Here is a 25,614-nt window from a genome sequence, read left to right on the forward strand (position 1 = left end):
GATATCATTTTAGTTGAAGGAACAAATCTTTTTTTTTTTTTAATTGTCAGTTATTTCTTCAGAGAAACAGGTCACTGATAATTCTCACCTGGGCAGCGTTTCTCAAATGGAGATTTATGTGATAGTAGATGTTAATTAAAGTAATACTCAATTGATTTGTGTTGATGAAACAGTTCATGGGAGGCAAGTAAAGTTGGAGCATCCTGTTGGAAAGCCACTCCACAGGTACACTGGAAACCCAGCGCATGTGCCGGTGAGAAGGTCCCCTTGTTTCCTGTGAGTTAGCCTCTCTGAGCTGGCAGACCTACTTCTATTATTTATTAAAGGGCCTTTATCACGAGGCAGTTGAGAGACTCCAAATGTAGGGATTGCTCTCTTCTTTTTATATGACTCATCTTGCCTTCTTCACTGGATTTATATAGGTTAAAAAAAAGAACCCTCTGTGTTACTGGTTGAGAAAAGACAGTCTCGGAGACTGAACAAACTCAACTTACTATTTTATAGAATACACTCCTCTGCTAGAATCACTGAGTATTTCAAGTTTAATGTACTTTGCCATTAGCTCAGTACAGTCACAGTACCAAAGGTCTCCTTCCTGAGATTTATCTTTCTACATAGAGTCATTATAATCTGTTATACAGTGGTAAGGTGAACTATTAGTTTTCTGATGAAAGCTAATTGTGACAATGACCATCTGGTTGTTTCAAAGGATAAACTAGGAGTTAATGTGATGGGCCATTCATTTATAGTCTCAGCTTCCTCACATTTTATAGGAATGCAGTGAAGGTCAAATATGCTAAAGTTCATGAAATCCTACTTTATGTTCATGGGGCATGGTAGTGGATTAATAAATGTGAACTCTCTGTTTTCTTTTTTCCTCCTTTTATTTTTTTGTCATATGTGATTAAAATTAAATACATATTGACCTAGGGAATTTCATAACTCTTTAGTAAAAGCCTTTTGTATGGTGACCCCAAAGACATTCTCAAAGTATCTCCAGAACTGAATACAAATTATAAGAACTGACTATGATTAAAACAGTAAAACTCCACAAAATATGAAAATAATCTGAAAGAAGGAAAACCCTAGTTCTCTCAAATGATTTTAAATCACCAAAACCATGAGACTTAAGGTTTAAAAATAATTCAGCAGCAAAGAATGCATAATCTCAAGTATGCCTAGGGCCAAAATAACTTGAGAAAAAACCTTGGACCTGCTAAATTTAAAAAAAAAAACAGACTATAAGTAAGCTAAGAACAGCGGTAAAAACTAGTGTGATGTGGTTATAAATAAAAATGAAAGCTAATTTAAAATCTACTCAGGATTAAACCTGGACCTGGAGTTTTGACAGAAAGCTTTCCAGGTTACAGTCATCTGCATCTGAGAACTTCTGGGCAAGTCAAGGTGTCTAATCATGAACCTCATTGACTTTAGGGTTCATTGTGTTGCAGATTTACAAATGAATTGGGTTTCCCTGGTAGCTCAACTAGTAAAGAATCTGCCTGCAATGCAGGAGACCCCGGTTCGATTCCTGGGTCGGGAAGATCTGCTGGAGAAGGGATGGGCTACCCACTACAGTGTTCTTGGGCTTCCTTGGTGGCTCAGATGGTAAACAATCCACCTACAATGCTGGAGACCTGGGTTTGATCCCTGGGCTGGAAAGATCCCCTGGGGAAGGAACAGCTACTCACTCCAGTATTCTGGCCTGAAGAATTTCATGGACAGAGAAGCCTGGGAGGCTACAGTCCATGGGGTCACAAAGAGTAGGACTTGACTGAGTGACTTTCACTTTCACACTATGGTTTCTGGAGCCTGCTAGAGGGCTGAGAGCTGAGCAGAGGGCCATTAGGACCCAGGGCTCAGTCCCAGGGTCTTTGAACAACAGGTAAACCCTAGTCCTGGTAGAGTTCACTTCTAAAGCCCGTCCTGGTCTAACAGCTATAATAAAATCACCAGATATTCCCTGAGAATCACATCAGCAATTGGGTTGACCATCTTTCATAATCAAGCTTTTATAAAAGATGGCTAATGAAAGAATTGTTCCTTCTTGGTTTCTGTCTTTTCTCTCTCTGTCTCTCTTTTTCTTTTTTCTCACTTGCCTCTTTTGAAATTGCTGAATGGTGGGAATAAATAAAAGTCTTCCTAAGGGTGAAGAAAACAAAAGATCTGCAGAGAAAACAAACAGTTTTTGAATAATTAGAGTAGACACTATGTAAAAATAGACCATGAAGCTGGATTTGGGAGTGTAGCTTGCAGTTTAGTTAATTTAGTAGTTGACATAAGAACAGCATCTGTTCTTATAAAGATTAAATTCCTATAATCTCTAATACTGCACATACTATTAATGGATATTCACTTACATGGAAAGTAGACAACATGCCAAGGTCCAAACTAAACTGGATAAAAAATAGTGCAACTTTTACATTGTCTATATTATTCTATTAATTTAGACATTTGGAAGAGACATAAAGGAACAAAATGTGTTTCATGTACATAATTAATTAACAAGACAATATTTTGCTGTCAAGAATCTGGTCAAGAGAAAATGAATGCATTATATTGGCAAACACTGAGAACTTATTTTAAAATACTATGAAAGGGTATCTAATACCATAATGAGGAATTATTTAAGTTGGAATCTGTAAATTGATATGACCATTTAATAAATCAATTTGCGAGAAATAGACTTTTAATGAGAAACTACTATGTACTGTTTTTTCAAGTAAGTATGTATGAGATTTCCAGGGGTTGCTAAACTTAATAAGTGTGTCCTCCCTTTCCACAGTCTGTCATTTTGAAAGAAAGTAGGGATAAGAGCAAAGAGCATATAACTTGATATCATAGACCTTATTTTCAGGAACAAAATCAAGGGTGGCTATAGAGTTTGGAGGCCTTAAATTTATACAACTTGGTGAGCTTGCTTTTAGAAGAATAATTTAAAATTACAAATAAAGGAATAAGGTCAACAGTTAAAATAACTTTGAATGAGAAAATAATAATTTATGAATTTAGAAAGCTGACAAATATCATAGAAATCTAGAAAAATATTTTTAGTAGCTCCCGTCATACTTATAAAACTATTTTCCTTTTTTTTCAGTTATAATCTTTCATTGCTTCCTCATTTGGCAGTTTTGAAATACCATTTTTCATATAGAGAATAGAAAAATAGTTCAGACCTCTCTACAGCAATGCTGTTGAAAATTTGTATTTTTAAAACTGTTTGAAAGCTCTCACTTTTATGACTTTATTGGTGATATGATAATTTCTGTGCTATCTCAAGGCATTATAGGTTTTTTTTTGCACAGTTTCAGGTTATAATACTCCTTAAATTTTTGACGTGAAATTACCAGTTTGTCAGTTGTTTCCTCATAGAAGGAACAGGATGAGTTGGTAAGATGAGCAGTAGCAGGAGACCTAGAAATTGTCCATATACTAGATGGCCAGCAATAATTGAGCTGTGAACCACAATCCTATATTCTGATAAATCCAGACTAAATACATCCTGATTCACCTCCCCTAACTGGACCCTCTAAAGTTGCCTGTAACCCCTCTAACACTACCATGCGTGAAGAGGAGTATGAGTAATGTTAAAGTGATTGGGAGAGAAATATCTGACTGTTGCAGATTTTACAAAGCATTTAACCCTGTCTGTGTGACATATGAGATCTATCAGGTGAAGGGCCCCGAAGCTTACACTTTCTTAAGTTCAAGGTGAATCTGCTTCTGTCACAGAGAAATCAAATGGTGATAAAGGAATTCAGGATCCTTAGAAATCATATTTGACTAGGGATCAGAAAAGACCTCACTCAGGAGAGGACATTTGGGATAGCCTTGAAGGAGCAATAGGCTTTCAAGAAGCAGATGTTTCAATGAAATTATTTCAGAAGAATGGAACAGTCTTAACAAATACATAAAAGTTCTAACATTATAGTATATTAAATATCTTCTGTTGGAGATATTAGCAACAGATTACCAGCCCTTACTCTGATGTTCTAATTCAGATCTGGACTGGAACATAGAACATGTTTGTTTGTTTTTTTTCTTTCTTTTAATTTATTTTTTAATTGAAAGATAAGTGCTGTGCAATATTGTATTGGCTTCTGCCATATAACAGTGTGAATCAGCCATAAGTATACATATGTCCCCTCCCTCTTAAACCTCTCTCCCCATCCCACCCCTCTAGGTTGTCACAGAGCACTGTGTTGAGCCCCTGCATTATACAGCAACTTTCCATTCACTATCTATTTTACATATGGTAATGAATATATTTCAGTGCTGTTCTTTTTATTTGTCCCATCCTCCCCATCCCCCACTGGGTCCACAAGTCTGTATGTCTGTGTCTCTATCCCTGCCCTGCAAAGAAGTTCATCGGTACCATTTTCTAGATTCCATATATATGCATTAATATATGATATTTGTTTTTCTCATTCTGACTTACTTAATTCTGTATGACAGGCTCTGAGTTTACCTGCTTCACTAAAACTGACTCAAGTGAGTTACTTTTTATGGCTGAGTAATATTTCATTGTATGCATGTACCACGACTTCTTTATCCATTTATCTGGCAGTGAACATCTAGGTTACTTCCATATCTTAGCTATTGTAAATAGAGCTGCAGTGAACATTGGGATACATGTGTCTTTTCTCCATTATGCTTTTCTCAGAGTATATGCCCAGTAGTGAGATTGCTGGGTAATATGGTAGTTATTTTTTTTTAAAGGAATCTCCCTACTAGAATGTGTGTTTTTAATAAGCAACAAAAGGTGGTTCTGTTGCAGGTGACTGTGCTCAGTATTTTGAAAATAAAATGTGATGAAATCATGATACTTTTGGCAAAGTCTCTAAGTCTGACATGTTTATGAGTAGTGAGGATTGTGGTCATGGTAGGCAAATTAGGGATCTTATGTGTAAGATTGTGTGTGTGTTAGTTGCTTAGTCCTGTCCAACTCTTTGCAACCCCAAAGACTGTAGCCCACCAGGCCCCTCCATCCATGGGATTCTCCAGGCAAGAACACTGGAGTGGGTTGCCATTTCCCTTTCCGAAAGGAACTATAGAAAGAAAGAAAGTGAAGTCACTCAGTTGTGTCCTACTCTTTGCATCCCCATGGACTGTAGCCTACCAGGCTCCTCCGTCCATGGAATCTTCCAGGAAAGAGTACTGAAGTGGGTTGGCATTTCCTTCTCCAAAGTATAAGATTAGGTTTATTTAATTCTTTCAACAAAGCTTCTGGCCATATATTTAGTAGGCAGTAGTGAGGAGTAGTGAGTAGTGAGAAGAAAAACTATGACCAACCTAGACAGCATATTAAAAAGCAGAGACAGCATATTAAAAAGCAGAGACATTACTTTTCCATCAAAGGTCCGCCTTGTCAAAGCTGTGATTTTTCCAGTAGTCATGTACAGATGTGAGAGTTGGACTATAAAGAAAGCTGAGCACCGAAGAATTGATACTTTTGAACTGTGGTGTTGGAGAAGACTCTTGCGAGTCCCTTGGACTGCAAGGAGATCCAACCAGTACATCCTAAAGGAAATCAGTCTTTGAGTGTTCATTGGAAGGACTGATGCTGAAGCTGAAGCTCCAATACTTTGGCCACCTGATGTGGAGAACTGACTCACTGGAAAAGATCCTGATACTGGGAAAGATTGAAGATAGTAGGAGAAGGGGACAATAGAGGATGAGATAGTTGGATGACATCACCGACTCGATGGACATGAGTTTGAGTAAGCTCTTGGAGTTGGTGATGGATAGGGAAGTCCGGTGTGCTGCAGTACATGGGCCACAAAGTCAGACACGACTGAGTGACTGGACTGAGACTGAGTGAGGAGCTATTGAAGATTCTTGAGCAGGATCATGGCCTGATTGCAGCTGTACTTTAATTGAACAGTACTGTCAGTTAAATGGATTGTGTGAATTTGGGACAACCAGCAACAAGGGGTCTTGTTAACTAAAACTTACCAAGAGATGAGGAAGTCCTGTCAAAGATGTGATATGTAAAACAGGTGGGTGAAAGGGATATTATAAAAAGAAAAAAAATAAATTCAAGAGGATAGAAAGTGTCAAAGTGTTCATGCTCCAGGGAGTAAAAGAAATGTGAAAACTGAAAAAGTTCATGTATATGGAATTTCAGGCCCATTTGGTACTGATGGAAATATATCTGCTCATTCATCATTGACTTTTTCAGAGCTTTTCAATCCTCTTTATGTTTTGATGTGTATACCTTCATATTCCTATTATTGTTGCTTAAAGTTTAGAAATTCAGTATCTAAAGTGGGTGAAACAAAGCACACTATTTCTGGAAAATGCTTTTTTAATAATTTGGGGGTGAGGGAGTCACTTTGCACTTAAAAGCAAATTGTGTTGTTGGTCACTTTGCTATTTCAACCCTAAATCACAATAAATTCCGGCCCCCAAAGCCATGTTAGCCTTTCTTCCATGAAAGTATGCATTCTACTCATAAATTTCCCTGCAGGGACAGAGGAGGAAAGCAGAGATTGTGTTTGTAGAATTTTTGGGTGCTTTAGGAAAAACAACATGTGTGAAATCTCCTTATACACAAACCTTCCATGCATTTTGGATAACCACAGAATTGAGTGCTTTCTCAACTAGACTGGCTTTATAACTTAATGATAAACATATTCTCATCTTTCCTTAATTTTTTTTTTAAACTATTGATTATTTAATTTGATTCTCATTACTTGCATATCGGGCTTCCCTGGTGGCTCAGCTGGTAAAGAATCCACCTGCAATGCAGTACCTGGATTGGGAAGATCCCCTGGTGAAGGGAACAGCTACCTACTCCAGTATTCTGGCGTGGAAAATTCCATGGATTGTATAGCTAATATAATTCTATTTACCTTTCCAAATCATGCTTAGGAATCTTGAATAAATTAATATTGTTCTATGTGCGCATTTGTAAAATTGTTTTACTTTAAAAAAAAATCTTGCCATAAAGACTGATAAAAATACTGCCGGTAAAATAGCTAACAGGGAAAAAAATAAGAGAGAGAAGAGAGAAAGAAATAATGGTATCACACACCATGATCAACTTGAGAAGCCGACCTGTCAAGTTAATGGTCTTGAATAATAATACTGTCCTCATGGCTAAAATCCAAGGATGCATTTAAGTATATAGGAAGGGCAACCAATTACCATGTTCATGTATTAAGTTTATTTTTACCAAGCATGATTATTGGTTATTTCATTAAGATACTTTTTCTTTATTACAATCCTTAGAATTTATGAAGAAGTGAAACTCTTTTAGAATTTCCACTAATGTTTGAATTTGAAAGAAAGAATAATATATATACACACATATAAATATATATATATATATATTTGTGTATGTGTATCTATGTGTGTGTATGTATACATATATACATATATATATATGTATATATGTGTATATGTAAATCTATACCCTGGCTTATATTCATAGATTTTAGTAAATAATTTCTTTAAGTAGGTACCTAATTCATATGTGTTTGTTCCCAGCATTTTGACCATAACCAAAATATATTCATATACAAAAGGTGTACCTATATTGAATCTCCTGAAATCACTAGTAATTTAATAAATTTCAGTTGAGGCATAATCTTTGGTTGGAGTTACGTATTAAGGACTGCTTTATAGGTCATGCATTTATTTTGTCTTACAGACTAGCAGGGGGGAGAGAAGGTGAACAAACCATAAGCCATGTGAAATGTGCAGCAGTAGGAATATTTAAAGGAGTAGAGTAGTATAGGGTAGGGAGTTATTGACTGATGAGGTCTGAGTTAGGGTCCAGCCTTCCTGTTTCTCCAGAGATTGTGGAGCTCCCTGGGGTGCAATACTTTAGGGGGGTTATAGTTGATTTACAATATTATATCATTTTCAGATGTACAATGTAGTGATTCAAAATTTTGTAGATGATATCCCAGCTAAAGTTATTGTATAATATTGGCTACATCCCCTGTGCTGTATGTTATATCCTTGCAGTTTTTTGTTTTGTGCAGTTTGTACCTCTTAATCCTCTACCCCTATCTCACCCCTCCTCACTTCTGTCTCCCCATGAAAATATAAAAAAATAAAAACGAATAAATAAAACAGAAACAGACTTGAGATGCAATACTTTGTTGGTTCTAAAACATAGAAAGTCCTTCCAGGGGACTTTGGCAGTGTTTCCTTGTCATAACTAGGGGGAAGGAGTGTTAGTAACATTTACTGACTGGAGGCCAGGGATTTTGCTAAAACTTCTGTAATGCACAGAACAGTCCCACAAAGAAAGAATGATCTGACTCGGTATATCAGTGGGGAGAGATCCTGTTCTAAAGGGAGATAGCTATTAGGGAGAGACTGAGGATGTTGATTGTGTACACAGCAGCGACATTTGATATAGCAAGTTGTCTATGACGGTGAGAGGGGAAGTAGAAAAACAAGTGAAGCAATTGGGCCCTGAAAGAGGATAAACTGGAAGGAAGAATTGTCTCTGTGTTAGAAGTTCTTGTACAGCAGATCGGATGTGGCTGCCATCAAGTTCACACTGGGTGGCCTTATTTTCTCCTGTTGAAGTGGGAGGTGAGAGCATCAATCTCATGGAAGAGAGAGGCCAGTGCAGGGCAGACTTCTGGAGAGTGGTGAAGGGTGGGCAGATGATTGAGAGGTGGCACAGGTCCCATGGAGGATGTAGATCACGAGTTGGCATTGGCACCAGCCCTTATAATGCTATGATTTTCCCAGGCAAGGCTCAAGCATTCAGCATGGGAAGGGGGGAAGGCACTCTGCGGAAGTGAATGGGGATCCTTAAGGCAGATACCTGGTGTGGGAATGCATGAGGGAGTTCACGGCACTGGTGGGAGCAGTTGGATGGTTAAGACCCTTGCCCAGGTGTAAAGGGGAGCATAAGCCTTCATATCCACTCTTCCAAAAATGATGTGTATATTCCCAGATGCTTTCCATTTTTAGTTCAGTCTCTATCAGTGTTGGGATTGCTTTGCTTTGCTTTGCAGATTTTCAGTTCAGTCGCTCAGTCGTGTCTGACTCTTTGTGACCCCATGAACTGCAGCATGCCAGGCCTCCCTGTCCATCACCAACTCCCGGAGTTTACCCAAACTCATGTCCATTGAGTCAGTGATGCCATCCAACCATCTCATCCTCTGTTGTCCCCTTCTCCTCCTGCCCCCAATCTTTCCCGGCATCAGGGTCTTTTCCAATGAGTCAGCTCTTCACATCAGGTGGCCAAAGTATTGGAGTTCCAGCTTCAACATCAGTCCTTCCAAAGAACACCCAGGACTGATCTCCTTTCGGATGGACTGGTTGGATCTCCTTGTAGTCCAAGGGACTCAAGAGTCTTGCAGATTTTAAACACTAGTTTTATCTTTCTCTGTAGTTTATTTTGCCTCTGAAAGGCACTCTGATAGCCCCAAAGCCCATTTATTTGATGAGTTGGAGTGACTGGTAACATACTTAGTTATTAATTGTGGCCCATTCCTTTAGACTCCTCTTTTGTTTTTCTCCCCTCTCGGCTTTGAAAGATCTACTTTCACGGCATTTTTAGATCCACCTCAAAAACAGCTGGGGCTCTCACTAGGTTCCCAGAGACTTCAGACAGCAAACTTTGACAAAGGTCCTACAAAGAACTTTAAAGCAACATTTCCTTTGATTACATTAGGGACTATGGCTAGTTATGTAATGATTCAGGGAAGGAATTAGTCTGCATCTCTTAACTTTTGGCATCCTGGAGCCTTTACCTTTTCATTTGGTGCTGCGTAAAAGCTTATCTCAGGAAGATCTACAGGTCTTTTTTCTAATTCTGGAAAATGAAGTGCTCACATGAGGCCTGGCGTGTATTCACAAATGCTCCTGTTACACAAATACAAAAGAAGCATTTTCCTCCATCCATAATGATCTGGAATCACTAATGAAAACACTTTCAGGCATGTGTCTAAAACTTGAAGTGCTTATGGTTACACCTTGATATTTTGATAAGATGCTCAAAGGCCATGGTTGTTGCTCAGTTGGAATTGTTAATAAATAAAACAGTATTTTTAGCTTCTGAAGCTAGGCCCAACCTTGTAGGAGGTCCTGAAATGGTGTCCTTTGATTATTCACAGCACAGGCTGGTCAGTGCAGCTCTGTGGATGGAAAGGGTGGCTACTACATGCCTCAGTCTGGCAAGGGGCCCTGGGTATCTGCAAATGTGCTCTAAGGATAGCAGGGGACTGCGCCCATCAGCTGTCAGGCACAGCTTCTGCTTCTGCTCTGAACAATAGCCTTATGCCAGGGCAGTAATTATTGGTTGATTTTCCTTCTAAAATAAGTGTCCTAATAATTTGTCAGAAAACCAACTTAAATTGCTATGATGTTGCCTGCAACAGTTAAATTAGAAAAAAAAAAAAGAAAGCCGCAGTAAGAAATGTTTCAGTTTATTTCTGTGTGCAGTCTATAACTAGTAAATAGTGTAATTAAAATCTCATTTGCAGGTTTTTTCCAAAAGGTTATTTCTGTGTGGGGAAACCCTTTGTTTTCTTCCTTAATACCCTGAGCTGTAAATTAAAGAATTGTGGCAGTTGGGGTGGGGGGCAGTCAGTTGGCAAATAAAGGTCCTCACTGTCTATGCTCTTTTGGAATACCTCCCATCTTCCTGGGGCTCAGAGAATGTATTCTCTAGAAAAGCATGCATAATCTGCACCAAAATGAGCTGGTACCAGGGGCTGTACTGCCCAGGGATACAAATCAGGGACTTGATATTTGAAAATTGATTCAACTGAAATTCCAGAATATGTGAGTAGTATTAACTTGTATCTAGAGTCAAGTGTTATCTATTTTTTTCTTTTAACCAAGAGAGGTGAGATGGATATTTATGTAGATAAATCTGATGCTGTTTGGAAAATGAGAACAAAAGAACTGGCTGGAGCATAACAGATTTCAATGAGGATGGGACAGAAAAGATCCCTCCCCCGCCTCTTGTTGGTTTTCTAAATGTGTGATACGTATGTGTTCCAGTTCACAGGCAGCAAGAATGAGACATTTCCTCCTCAGTTTGGCATGCTGTCATGGAAATGCTGATAGGGTTATTTGACAGAGATGTAGCATATAAAAAAAAAAAGTGCAAATTACATTATTGTATTATACTGTGTTCCATTTTGGACTCATTAAAGTTCTTTAAAGGCTTATTTTCATCTACAAACCAAGGAATTGTACCCTATTCTCTCTGTGCCAGGATCCAATTAATGTCAACTTGAGTTTTCTGTGTGGACAGGGCCAGTCCATGGCCCTGGGTGATCATCTATTATTATCATTGCTTGCCGGTACATGATTTCACAGCCCTAGCATAGAGCCAGTTGTCATCTTTCCATCTTTCGTACCCCCAAATAGCTCGCTGGGGAGAATTTGAGAATGGGCGGGTGACAGGCTACTCTTTTTCAGAATGCAGAGATCAATCGTGGTTAGCAAGATTAAGCTCAGTGAGACATTTTATGGAAGAAACACTTTCCCCATATTCAACTTGCTTGTATGGGTGTTAATTTCTGTCTCTTATTAAACAAATTTGTATTTTAGAAAGAATGATTTAATATGAAAAATAAATGCCACTTTTTTGCTTGCTACATGTGCTCAGTTGGAAGGATATCAGATGAGTATTTTTATTATCCTACAAATTGTTACTGGTTCTAATAGTTACCCAATATTGAATGAGTATATTTGGAATTCTGCAGATCATTGCCAAATAATTTTTGCCTTTGAGTCTACAGGGAAGTGAATTAAAAAAAAAATAATGGAAGGACATAGATTCATATCTAAATTATCCATATGACTGAAATAATTGTACTTTATTTAAAAGGTATCAAATGTCTACAACCTGCTAGACATTATACAGAATGAAGCTATAACATAAACCTTTTAAACTTAGAATACCTTGATCTCTAGCAGAGCATTGGTTCAAATTTGAATAATGCTGAACTTTTTAAAAACATTTTAAAAATCAGTTTCAGTCAAACGATTCTGGTGTATAGGGAAGTGAACTTTTTCATCTTTTTTTAATATTATTTGTCCATTATGTATCTACATGCTTATTAACAAATGGCAGTACCCTTTAATATAAAACTGAGTTGAAAGAAAATATTTTTAAACAATGAAATTTTCTAATGTTTCATCTTTGGGAACACTTAAAAATCATCACATGATTTATTTGGAAAGTAGTATTAATTATGGACTTTCTTTAGGAAATACTGCCATATTTGTTATAAAACTCTCTATACCTTATAATTAACATCGCCTTTGTAATAAAAACTCAAGCAGCTCATTTTCTACAATATTCTGTTCTAGACAGAGTGCTTCTGTAACATATGAAGACCATTTATCTGTAGAGATGCTATTTTGTCTATAAACATGGTTTTCTTATGATACTGCTTCTAAATTTCTCCAGTAAGGAGAGAAAATCATTTTGCAATCTGTTTTACCACTAACTGAAAGTATGCACATGTATTTGCACATATACCCTTTCTGTGTTTAGCACCTGGGAATATTTCAGCTATTTATTTCCAAAACTACTTTGCTAACTTACCAGTATGAAATTGATAAATGAAAGATTGTGGTCACATTTATTCCTGGAAGATGTATCTGTCCTACAAAAAATGATCCAGACTTTTGCCAGTTGTGGTAACATCACACTTTGATTGGAAGATGAGAGTTATAGCAGTTCATACTGGCTCAAAGCTTACACTTTGCTGAACACTTACAATGACAGCAGTAGGTCTCTTTGGGGAACTGGTTTGCTACTGGTCTCTAAACTGAAGCCAGTACACATATCACTCTAGTTCCCCTTAATAATAAAACAAAATTGACACAGTTGACTTGTTGGAAATTTCTTAGAGGGGAGGTAATAGAATCTGTATTCTGGAATTTAGTAACATAAAATTGAGAAAGAATTAGAGGAAAAAAATGCCAAAGATGACATTGTTTTTTCATTTATCCCTTTCTTTGCCACTTTAATTATATCTTTTCATTTTCCTTTTCAAATAAACCAATTAGGTTTCCTGTGTGATCCAGTTTGAAGGTACATGATAAGCAGCAGGTTAGAAGGAAGAATAAATGATTACTTTTAATGATGATCACAGCTGATGTGATAAGTTATGATTAATGAGTAAATGAGCAGTGAGTGATGTAAATGAATCTGATTTGAAAACTTAACTATGAAAAGATGCTAAGGAGTCGATAAGAGTTTCTTTTTTATTAAATACAGTGTCTGTGTTAAATAACCTTGTGAGTACATTACCATTTAGAGGAAAGGGGGGGAAAAACAATAAATAATGTGTTATTCACCTACATCTTTACCAATGAGCAGAGATTGCATGACTTCGTCTGTCAGTATAAGGGCCTTTATCACTCCATTGAACAAAAATGGGTACACAGTCTGTGTATTTTGGATGCATAAGTAGATGGTATGTGAACCTGGAGGCTTGAAGTGGAAAATGTTAAGTGAATATCTAAATGGTGCTGCTGATAAAAAGTTTTCATTAAGGATGCATGAGTCTGACATAAGGAATGGTAAGAATGGCTCCACTGATTCTATCTAAGAGAGATTCAGGACCACTGGTACTACCTTTCTAAAGTTTGTGTTGCTAAACCAGTGGTTACAGTGTCTTATACCAAAGTGTATAGTTGATTTTACTAAGAATGTCATTAGTTCAGAGATGTTTTATGCCCCTAACACGGTGAATGTAGGGGATTGTTTGTTTTGGTCGTAATATCCCACGACTGTATATTAAATAATGAGATACAGTAATGAGACCACACAACTTTTACGGCTGTAAAACAAGTGTTTATGAGCCAGGTATTAATATATTTTGAAATAGGACAAATGAGAAACTTATTTTACTACTCTACACTGACTAATTCATGTGAAACCTCATCATAACTGTTATTTGGAAAACAATTTAAAAGACTAAAATGGACTTCATATCTTGACCGTCTTAAATCAAAAATCATTTTCTATAACATTTAAGTACTACTTTCAGTAGTTTCAATTTGATAGATACTCTTCTTCCTTTTCCTCTTTCTTCATTGGCCTGTGAGTATTCACCACTAAGAATTCCTCATATGTCCTTTTGTCCCAAGGAGAAATGGAAAAAACAGGAGGAGTATATGAAGAGGATTCTTTTTTAAGGTGTAAATTTTCCAGTTTCTTCCTCTCTAAACTTTCCACCCTCTGACCTCTGCCTTCTATCCCTCTGTTTAACTAAAAAGGATAAAAATTTTTCAAATAACTAAGTGATAATTTTCAGCTTTAGCAATGGTCTCGGTAATTAGACCCTCATAGACATTCCTCCTATGAATGTGAGTTTTTTTGTGATAATGTGTTGAGATGTATAAAACATCTTAGAAATGTAGAATTTTTTAATCCTTTAATTTTACATATAGGAATTCATCATGATTGTGAGTTTTATATGTAGAAATTAATTACATATAAGAATGACATATGTATAGGAATATAACTATACGAATAATCACTTAAGTGTTTTTATAACACTACAAAATTGGAAACGACCTCAGTGTTTAACAATAAATAAAAATATATCTGTATGCTTTATACTATAAAATAATCTTCCATTTAAATATTTATGGGCATAAAGATGTTCACAATAAATTTTAAGTAAAAAGCAGAGTAAAAAATGATCATACAGTGTATTAATCTCTTTTGTAGAAAGTATAAGAGAGCAGACATAACAAAAATCTTCGTTCATCAAAGGGAAGACCACTGGAAACATTAGAAACAATTGGAAAAAAGCTTTAAAATATCTTCCTTTAATTTATGTTTTCTAACTTACTTATATTAAGAACGTCCAGTCAGAACAATGAAGTCAATTTATTTAAAAAAAACACAAAAAGTGGCATAAAATAGAAGAGCTCTGTGATAACAATAAGGTGCGATGATACTCATAAGCCAGGTGAGATCCATTGTATTACATTCAGTACATTCAATTTATTACTCATTTCATACATTGAGTCCTACAGTAGGATGCATGAATCTGTAATTTGGTTATGCTGCATCTTGCAACGTTAGGGCCTGGTATGGATCCATTAGTCTCCCACCATGTCACATCAGTGCTTTGCCATGTCAGTGTATAGTATATTACATGAAGTTTGTTTTTTTTCAGTTAATTTATCAAGCTCTAAGCGAATGTAATTCAAATGAAAGCAGGGTTATCATATTTATAACAGTATTAACCATCTTAAGCACTGAAAATGTACAGCCAAAGATTAGAGAGTATAGTAACTTGGGAAGCCCTTTATCACTTCTAAGTATGTATTGAACACTTAGTATGTACTTGATGTGACTAGGAGTTAATGAAACTTCAGAGTTGACCACATCACAGATGCTCTTCTCAGGATTCAGTTAATGTACAGAGAGAGAAATACATATGTATAAAAGAGCTGTAATAAATGATAGACTGCTTAAACTCATAGAAGAGATATAGAAGGTATGTTAAAGTTTAAGGATAGTGAATATTATTCACATGGGAGGATCAAAGAAGACTTCAAGATATTTTATTAGAGGTTGAAAAATGGGTAAATTCTATAAGTTTTTAAATAGACCAGAAGGCGTTTTATGCAAGGGAACAGCTTGTTCCAAGCCATCAAGGCAGGATTTTAGGTTCTTGATGGGCAATGGTGGAAACATATTTGGGAACATAGGTTGGCAACAGCTCTAAAAGATCTTAAAGGCCAACAAAATTTCTGGTTTATTTGCCAACAGGAAGTTGTTAAATCTTGTTTGTTTATTTATTTTGAGTGGAAAAGGGCTTTAGTTGTAGATGCATTTAACAAAAACTCAGAAGAATGAAAAGGAAAACAAGGATCAGCGGTGATGTGAGATACTGATTTCCAAGAAGACAAAAGGCTGAGGCTTCAGGGCTGGGTGTTGGTGGGAATGGGAGCGCCACAAACACATATGCAAACTTAGGAAGAGAAGTAGGACTGGGAAGACAGGTGACATGGTGTGTTTTCAACATAATGATTTGGAGATGTTGCTAGATAATCTTTCAAACATCAGAAATAAGGACCACCTGGCATTGAGGAAAGTTCAAGTGGGGGATACCTTTTCATGAAATCACGTCTTCCTGTCTTCTTCCTTTCTTTTCTCCCTCTCCCCTTCCTTTCTGTTGTATATATATCAGTCTTTAGTTACTTTAAATATCGATAGTCATATAGAGGCAAAGACATCTCCATCTGGTGGGAGAATACTGTAGTAGCCATTTTAGTGATCAGGGATTGGGAGTTGAAACCTTAATGAATGAATGGTCTAGACATGCATAGAATATTTTTTTGAGATGCCTAGAAAAGGAAGAGAGGGAATGGGTGTCAAGAATTTTCTTCTCTTTTGCCATCATGAACAAATTAAATGTTTATGCAGAACAGTACAAAAGTATTTTACCATACTACACTTGGAGCTTGTGTGATTTATTTATGAATTTTGTGGCCTTGGTATTTGTCCTTTGCCCAGGCTTCATGCTTAATTTATTCCTGATTTCAAATGGCTACTCAGTTCAGTTCAGTTCAGTCGCTCAGTTCAGTTCAGTTCAGTCGCTCAGTCGTGTCTGAATCTTTGAGACCCCATGAACAGCAGCACTCCAGGCCTCCCTGTCCATCACCAACTGCCGGAGCCTACCCAAACCCATGTCCATTGAGTCAGTGATGCCATCCAACCATCTCGTCCTCTGTCGTCCCCTTCTCCTCCTGCCCTCAATCTTTCCCAGCATCAGGGTCTTTTCAAATGAGTCAGCTCTTCGCATCAGGTGGCCGAAGTATTGGAGTTTCAGCTTCAACATCAGTCCTTCCAATGAATATTCGGGACTGATCTCCTTTCGGATGGACTGGTTGGATCTCCTTGCAGTCCAAGGGACTCTCAAGAGTCTTCTCCAACACCACAGTTCGGAAGCATCGATTCTTCTGTGCTCAGCTTTCTTTATAGTCCAACTCTCACATCCATACGTGACTACTGGAAAAACCATAGCCTTGACTAGGTGGACCTTTGTTGGCAAAGTAATGTCTCTTCTTTTAAATATGCTATCTAGGTTGGCCATAACCTTTCTTCCAAGGAGTAAGCGTCTTTTAATTTCATGGCTTCAATCACCATCAGCAGTGATTCTGGAGCCCAAAAAAATAAAGTCTGACACTGTTTCCACATCCATTTCCCATGAAGTGATGGGACCAGATGCCATGATCTTAGTTTTCTGAACGTTGAGCTTTAAGCCAACTTTTTCACTCTCCTCTTTCACTTTCATCAAGAGGCTCTTTAGTTCTTCTTCACTTTCTGCCATAAGGGTGGTGTCATCTCCATATCTGAGGTTATTGATATTTCTCCCGGCAATTTTGATTCCAGTTTGTGCTTCCTGCAGCCTAGCATTTCTCATGATGTACTCTGGCTTCTAGAAATGAGGAAAAAGAACACCCATAGACATTCTGGGTGAACTCTCTCACTTACCAAGTGAAAAATAATTGCTGTAATACAGCACGAAGTACTCACTAAACCCTTGAGAAAACAGCCACTATACTTTTTATGGTTAACTAAAACAGACTTGATTTGAAACTATGCAATAAATTGAGTTATACCATATTGTCTGTGTAGCATCTTTGTGACTTTCCATGTTCTAATTTGGCACAGTAAATGTATCAGGACTTCACAATTAGATCAAAAGTCCATGACTCACTCTAAACCTCACTGAGCCTTCGTTCCTTTCTTTTTCCTGTTTTCTCTCTGCCTCTTTCCTTCTTTCTAAATGTATGTAGTACTCTAAAGCTTTCTATTATTCTATAAAGTATGAGTGATGGTATAATCTTACAGGACTCTGGAAAACCTTGCATATAAGATATATAAACCATTCAGTCCAGTGCTTGGAATTTTTTAGAATCCTGGCGCAAGACACCAGGCTGAATGGTTTCTAGAACAGATGTTCTTCTACATAAACCAGGACTTCTGGGAACATCTATTCTCTCACATGGAATATGAACTGGGTCACCTCTGACATCCATGGCCAGGGTGGACCTTCAAAGACTGTTTTTGAGCCATCTGTGATATTTTCTTTTTAATACAACTCCACTATATTTTAGCTTTTAAAAATGATTTAAGGAGCATTATACATCAAAGCGGGATAAAGAAATAACTACTCTTCAGTGAATTCCAAGCACTGGACCAAATGTTTTATATATCTTATGTGCAATTTTTTCCATAGTCCTGTAAGATTTATACCATTACTCTCATTTTATAGAATAACAGAAAGCTTTATAGTACTACATACATTTAGAAAGAAAAAAAAAAGAAAGTGAAAGTCGCTCAGTCGTGTCCAGCTCTTTGCGACCCCATGGATTATACAGTCCATCGGATTCTCCAGGTAAGAAAACTAGAGTGGGTAGAGCCTATCCCTTCTCCAGGGGATCTTCCCACCCAAGGGATAGAACCTAGGTCTCTTGCTTTTCATTGATGACTCAAAAATAGTCTTTGAATTCCATCCTGGCCATGGATGTCAGAGGTGACCCTGTTCAGATACCTTTTGATAAAATAGGTGTTCCCAGAGGTCCTGCTTTATGTAGAAGAACATTTGCTATAGAAACCAGTTCAGCCTGGTGTCTTGTGCCAGGATTCTGGCTCTCTAAAGAGTCATACATCAACTTTGGGACCTCCCCTCTCTTCCCTTGTCACGAGCCTGTGCAATTGTACTGCTATGTTGGCCATATTTCCTATCTACTCCAATGAGTTATAACAGAAAATCCATCATCCACATAGACTTTGGCCATTTTGTATGTCTGGGTCAGTGGCAGTAGAGTGTATTGTGGCTGCACAGGGATGTAAACCCTATGAGAACGGATCTTCTCCCCCTAAACCTTCAGACCTGGCCATGGCTCTTAACATCATCCCAGATTCACCTCCTGTGCTTTGCATTTCTCACCCACCTCTGGATCTCCATTCCTGAGCTACCTTTCAGAGCCCTCACCCTTATTCTTCCAGAGAAATAAAGAGAGATGAGGTCAGCTGACAGTCTCATAAATTCTACAGACAACTTTTAGAGAGGAAGTGGATTCCTAGAGACAGGACTGCCTATTTTCACTAAACATTTCCTCATCCTCTCCCTCAGTATCATTTCATAACATTATTAACCTTCCCCTTTCAAGATTTTAAGTACATTATTATGACAAATGCACCTTTAAAAACAAAAGTTTTTAAGGAAATGTTAATCAGCTGAAAGAAACAAAGCCAATTAGTTGCATGCTGTTAATTTTGTTTCCCACACGGCAGACATATTTCTTTGATGTCTGCAGAAGTGGCTTATTCATTAGAATTAAATTAGACAAATGGAGCCATTGGCTCATGTCTTCATTTTTGTAGCACATGGCCCTTTGCAAGGGCCTGCTTTAGAGATGATTCTCAGTTTGCCAATCAAGTTACCACAAATCTGAGTCGTTTTCTTAACCTTTAAAAATTTTTCATAAATCCTTTTCTTCCATGGATGTTGCTAGTGGATTTCAATGGTTCTCCCCAGCTAATATCTAGCTGTGTATCACATAACGTACTAAAGGGCGGTTTTGTCCTCAGTAGGGCCGTTTAGGATGGTCAAAGGCAATGTGCTGGTTTTGGTAGGGTCTCTTGAATTTAAATACCTTAAGTGTTCTTTGGGCTTATCATCTTGTCTTCAGAAAGCCTAACAACTGTAGACCTGATATAGCATCAAAATATTACAATCATTTCATTAAGGGCTCTGTGCATTGCTTGTAGTGTAAAAAGCGATCTAACCTCTTGGAAGAAAAAAAATCAAATCAGCAGCCTGTGGCTCATCTCGAGCTGTGTAGGAAATAAAAATCTACTGGATTCCTGGAGCTTCTGTCTGTTCTGTGAATGCCTCCCGGGAATGCAGTGTTTGAACAACACTTGAGCGTGGCAGACATGTTCTAGAATATCCACCATGCCTCTGTTCTGACTCATATGCATGTTTGGCTTGTCTATTTTCCATTTAGAAAATAAACTTTCTGGGTCTAACAATAATTTGACCTCTGCTTGGCATTAGTTTAATAAAAGGTCATACTCCTCACTTGTCAGAACCAGCTTGAGCAGACATACCCAGTGCTGGCAGCTCTAAGTGGATAGCCATGGCAGTTAGCTACAAAAATGGAAGAGTGCCTATCTGAATATCAGTAACTGTAAAGTTTAATATCTTTCTCTCTGTCTTTGCACTCCTGGTATTTCTCTTTTTCTTAAACCAACTATAGCATTTGTGGTTATATTTCATGGGATAATCATCGGGGCTTTCATTGTTCAGACCCGAGGCTGTCCTATTGTGTGACTTTGTAGTGGAAATCTTTGTTTTGTTCTTTCACTTGGGTTCTCTTCTCTTTCTTCCCACCTTTGGAGCATTTAGGTCGGAGCATGACTTAAATTTGAATATATCCATGACAAAAGAAGCCAGAAGATGCATTCAGTTTCTTCTATTAAGCAGAGATACAGAGAAGGGGAAGTAGGTGCTTTGTGTTGTTAGATTGCTCTGGGAATGAAGATTTTTACTTGCCTCCAGTGTTTGCTGGAGTTATGTTTACTCTTCTTTCTTTCTCGTCTCTTACCTTTTGGCCATCTGCCTAGCATTGACAGCGTAACTGTTATAGGCTGACCAACAAAGATTATTAGCATCTTAGGATGCTACAGACATGCTTACTGAAAGGATTTACTATATTATCTAGAATCTTAACTTTGTATCATAGAGTAATGGCATTTATCCATTCTGTGGTTTGGATTTGGTGGACAAATGTAGAAAAATTGACATCAGATCCCATAAGAAAGTTATGATTTTCTTGTCTGTGAAGGCTAATATTTCTATATTTAGAAAAAAAATTAAAAATTCTGTGTGCAAATACTTGATGTGTCTTTTTTTTTTTTAATAAATTTATTTATTTTAGTTGGGGGCTAATTACTTTACAATATTGTAATAGTTTCTGCCATACATTGACATGAATCAGCCATGGGTTTACATGTGTTCCCCTTCCTGGACCCCCCATCCACCTCCCTCCCCATCCCATTCCTCTGGGTCATCCCATTGCCCCGGCCCTGAGCCCTTGTCTCATGCATCGAACATGGAATGGTGTTCTGTTTCACATATGATAATATACATGTTTCAATGCTATTCTCCCAGAACGTCCCACCCTCACCTTCTCCCTCAGAGTCCATAAAATTGTTCTATGCATCTGTGTCTCTTATTCTGTCTCGCATATAGGGTTATCGTTACCATCTTTCAAATTCCATATATATGCATTAGTATACTGTATTGTTGTTTTTCTTTCTGGCTTACTTCACTCTGTATAATGGGCTCCAGTTTCATCCATCTCAGTAGAACCGATTCAAATGTATTTTTTTAATGGCTGAGTAATATTCCATTGTGTATATGTACCACCGATTCAAATGTATTTTTTTTTTAATGGCTGAGTAATATTCCATTGTGTATATGTACCACAGCTTCCTTATCCATTCGTCTGCTGATGGACATCTAGGTTGCTTCCATGTCCTGGCTATTGTAAACAGTGCTGCGATGAACTTTGGGGTACACGCGTCTCTTTCAATTCTGGTTTCTTCGGTGTGTATGCCCAGCAGTGGGATTGCTGGGTCATATGGCAGTTCTATTCCCAGTTTTTTAAGGAATCTCCACACTGTTCTCCATAGTGGCTGTACTAGTTTGCATTCCCACCAACAGTGTAAGAGGGTTCCCTTTTCTCCACACCCTCTCCAGCATTTATTGCTTGTAGACTTTTGGATAGCAGCCATTCTGACTGGTGTGAAATGATACCTCATTGTGGTTTTGATTTGCATTTCTCTAATAATGAGTGATGTTGAGCATCTTTTCATGTGTTTGTTAGCCATCTGTATGTCTTGATGTGTCTTTTTAAAAACACAATGTTTTCAATTTCATTTCTTGTGTTTGTTTTTAAAGAGTAAATTTAAGGGCTGTTTTTTGAAGAATGCTGAGTCACTACAGTGGTAGGTAGTGGGATATAGGAAAACAGTCCCAGATTTGAAACAGATTCTATCCCCCCCCCCAAATTTTGTCCACAACTCATTAGGTTAATTCTACTGACTTCATCTTTTGAAATAAAATTCTTCCAGGATTCTACTTAGTACCTTGTAATGACCTATATGGGAAAAGAATGTAAAAGAGAGTAGTTATATCTATAACTGAATCACATTGCTATACCCCTGAAACTAGTACAACATTATAAATCAACTATGCTCCAATAAAAATTAAAAAAATAAAATTATCAATTAAATTTAAAAATAAATAAAATGCTTACAGTAGCATCTAGTGATCATATCTTTGGTAGATTCTTAAGCTTATCAGAGTTTGCCTGAGAACTGTAAGGTATGACTAGAAAATGAAAAACACATCTGAACATTCTTTTTGAGGAAATGGTAACTTGCCTCCTTTGCTTTCCATTTAGAAATAAGACTTAAAAGTTTTATAATAATTTGGCTCAGTATCTAGGAAGCACTTTGCTGAATAATTTGTTGTTGTTATTTAGTCACTAATATCTGATTCTTGCAAGCGAATGGACTGTAGCCCTCCAGGCTCCTCTGTCCATGGGGGTTCTCCAGGCAAGACTACTGGAGTGGGTTCCCATTTCCCTCTCCAGGGGATCTTCCTGACCCAGGGATGGAACCAGCATCTCCTGCACTGGCAGGCAGAATATTACCTCTTTGCAGATTGTCATAATCTCCAAATTTAGGATGTGAATAGGATACTGTTCCTTTTAAAAAAAAATCCCAGTGCAGGAAAAATGGCATCCTACCTTCTTTGTTTATTCAGTTTCTGATTAATACAATGTCATTGTATACAACAACCCTCTGCCCAGTCCATACATTCTTGCAAGAAATTTCAACTTAAATGGGAGACTGGGTTATTAAAATTGGCTTTCCAATTTTTAAGCTATGGAGTTTGAAAAATAAAGTACCTAAAAATGATACTGTTGTATGACTTAATATAGCAATGCAATATGTTTTTTTCAGGGAAAACTCCCTAGGAATTTCAATTCCATAATTATAATTTCCATATTAGATGCTGACAAGCATGTGGTTATTATCCATTTACATTGTTTGGAATAGCAGAATGAAAAACATAAAACAAAAAGTTTAATATCTTTTTTGTTTGTGACAGACAATTGACATCAGTATACTGTATTTTTTGTTCCTCTCACTGTTAGTCAATTTGAAATCACCTTAAACACTACTCACAGTTCTGGTAATCATCTAGTTTGTATTGCTACCCTGAGATGCTAGTGAATGTGATATCTAGCAGCGTTGTCAGAGTTCGCTTTCATTCCTAGGGTTTCTGAACAAATGGGGGCCTGGTTTTCACCAGAGCTACTATCAGCAATTTGAATTTGCTGATGAAGTGGAGATTCCTGTTCCTTGATCAGCATTGCAAATACATCACTCCCCTCCCTTCTCCATTCTTTGCCTCATTGTGGAAGAAGTTAATACCTTAAACCTGAAAGGGATCTCTGCAAAATTATTTATTTCACACTTCGTATTTTTATAGTTAAGAAAGAGGACAGTTTTGCTTCTCAAAATGATGCATGTGTGCATGTGTGTGTGCGTGTGTGTGAGTGGTAGGTTACTTAGTTGTGTCTAACTTTTTGTAACCCTGTGAACTGTAGCCCACTGGAGCTGAGAGGGCAGTCTGGCTTCCCTGACTCAAGGAAAACCAAGATGAGCGTCAGGACACACATCACTGGGCCAGCAGGAGCATCACATGGGAAACATGAAAACAAGGCAGAGAAAATAGTGGTGACGAGCAAATAGCGATGACCTTTGCTATTTTCTTCTTTCTTAAAATCTAAGGAGAGTTTTCAAAATAAACATTAGCCACGATTACTTAAAACCTTATTTCGATGACATACAGGTGAACTATGGCAAGAGAGAAGAGAAAATCATTTTCTTTTTTTTTGATCCTAGGGATAAGAAAATAGAAAATAAAATAGTGAGGTAAAATGTTTTTGAGTTAAAAAAATGTCCAACTATAGCATAAGTGTAAAAACTCAAGGATGCAAGAAAAATGTGAAGAGTAGGAAAAATAATTAGAACACCTTCTCCCCACCCACCATTGTTATTATTTTAGCATATTTTGTGCCATCTTTTTTGGGGTGTATTTTTCTTTACCTGCTATCCCTCATGTATAATTTTGTGTGGTGCTTTTCTGGCTTACCATTGAATCAGTATTTCTTGTGGCATATGTTTATAAATATAACATTTACTATTTGTATGATTATGCCATAGCTGATCTCACTATCGATTCCTATAAACACCCAAATTGACATTTGTGTATTTATAATCTTTGTAAATAAGAGATATGGTGACTATTTTGTCCATAAGCATTTATCTACATTTATATAATTCTCATTTAATGAATTTCTAGATCTGGAAATATAAGATGGATAACAAGCAGATTTTTAAGAAGGAAAGTAAATATTAGGAACATTTAAAGGAAATGGAGGGCATTTCGAAAACCTCCCACTTTTAGCCTTTTGTCCTAGAGTCTTGAAGTCTACATTTTTCTTTACAGAAATTATTTTCCTTGCTATGACTTTGGGGGCTTCCTGACTCATCTTTTTATGCAAATTGTGGAGTTAAGTTTTAAGACAGCACACAATATATGGGTTAGAGTCACTGTACCATTTTCTCCTATTTCTGTTTTTTGCTAAACCTTCTAACTCAGGGCTGTATTTCCAGTCTCTTTAAAATTGCCTAGAATTTCTCTTAAATGTCAGTTATTTTAATAGCTTAGCAGTGGCATTGCTGCTTTCTGGCAGCATCCTGATAGCAGCATCAAAGCAAAGAGCTAAAATTTTACTCACTTTGATTGATGAGCTCATTTTGTTACAGAGGACAAATTGGATTTTTTTAATACTGGTAATAAAAATTAATGTGTGATGTTACTTTTCGAATGTTATTGAATCTCTGCCTTGATACAGGTTTCAGCATTAAAAGTGCTAACAGATAACTTGACCAGAAAGTTGCCTCCTTCCCCTTTTATCTACCCTCAAATTAAAAGGTGCTTTCCTAATTTTGTCATCCCAGTATATTTATATGTGTATGATATATGTATTGACTGAAATAGGGTTGAGGGCTGTGGTGAGATAATAATCTGTTTCAATTTTCCATCTAATTATGATGTCTATTTCTTTTTTTATTTTAGCACCTCCAAGATTTACGCGGACTCCCGTTGACCAGACAGGGGTCTCTGGTGGAGTTGCCTCTTTCATTTGCCAAGCTACAGGAGACCCAAGACCTAAAATTGTCTGGAACAAAAAAGGAAAGAAAGTCAGCAATCAGAGATTTGAGGTATTAGGTCCATTGTTCTGTTTCTCTGGGGGAAGAATGTATCTGTTGGAATTTTGGTTTGTGTGTTATTTGTTTTACTCTGATACAAGGTGTTGTAATCACTGAGATGTGTCATTTGTTATGTTGTTTGGGATGGAAAAGTTCACTCTAAATGGCTCTGACTTTTTTAAAAAGAGAATTTGAGGGTTCATATCACAGACTGTTGTCCTACTTGTATCAGGGCTCAAATAGTGTTGTTAGAATCCATCTGTAACTTAATTTTCAGACTG

At 37.2% G+C, this 25,614-nt stretch overlaps 1 protein-coding gene across 17 annotated transcripts in view; it reads left to right on the plus strand.

Annotated features, from left to right (window-relative positions):
• Positions 1-25,614, plus strand: part of PTPRD (protein tyrosine phosphatase receptor type D) — a 1,686,434-nt gene that overhangs the window by 1,325,878 nt on the left and 334,942 nt on the right. For all 17 annotated transcript variants that reach the window (XM_081500246.1, XM_081500327.1, XM_081500294.1 and 14 more), the window contains one exon: positions 25,200-25,345. In XM_081500246.1, coding sequence (XP_081356372.1) covers positions 25,200-25,345 — 146 coding nt within the window. The remainder of the gene's footprint in view (positions 1-25,199; positions 25,346-25,614) is intronic.

This window comes from Giraffa tippelskirchi, chromosome 1 (assembly GCF_054371585.1).
Source record: "Giraffa tippelskirchi isolate mGirTip1 chromosome 1, T2T-mGirTip1v1.2.pri, whole genome shotgun sequence".
Taxonomy (NCBI): Eukaryota; Metazoa; Chordata; class Mammalia; order Artiodactyla; family Giraffidae; genus Giraffa; species Giraffa tippelskirchi.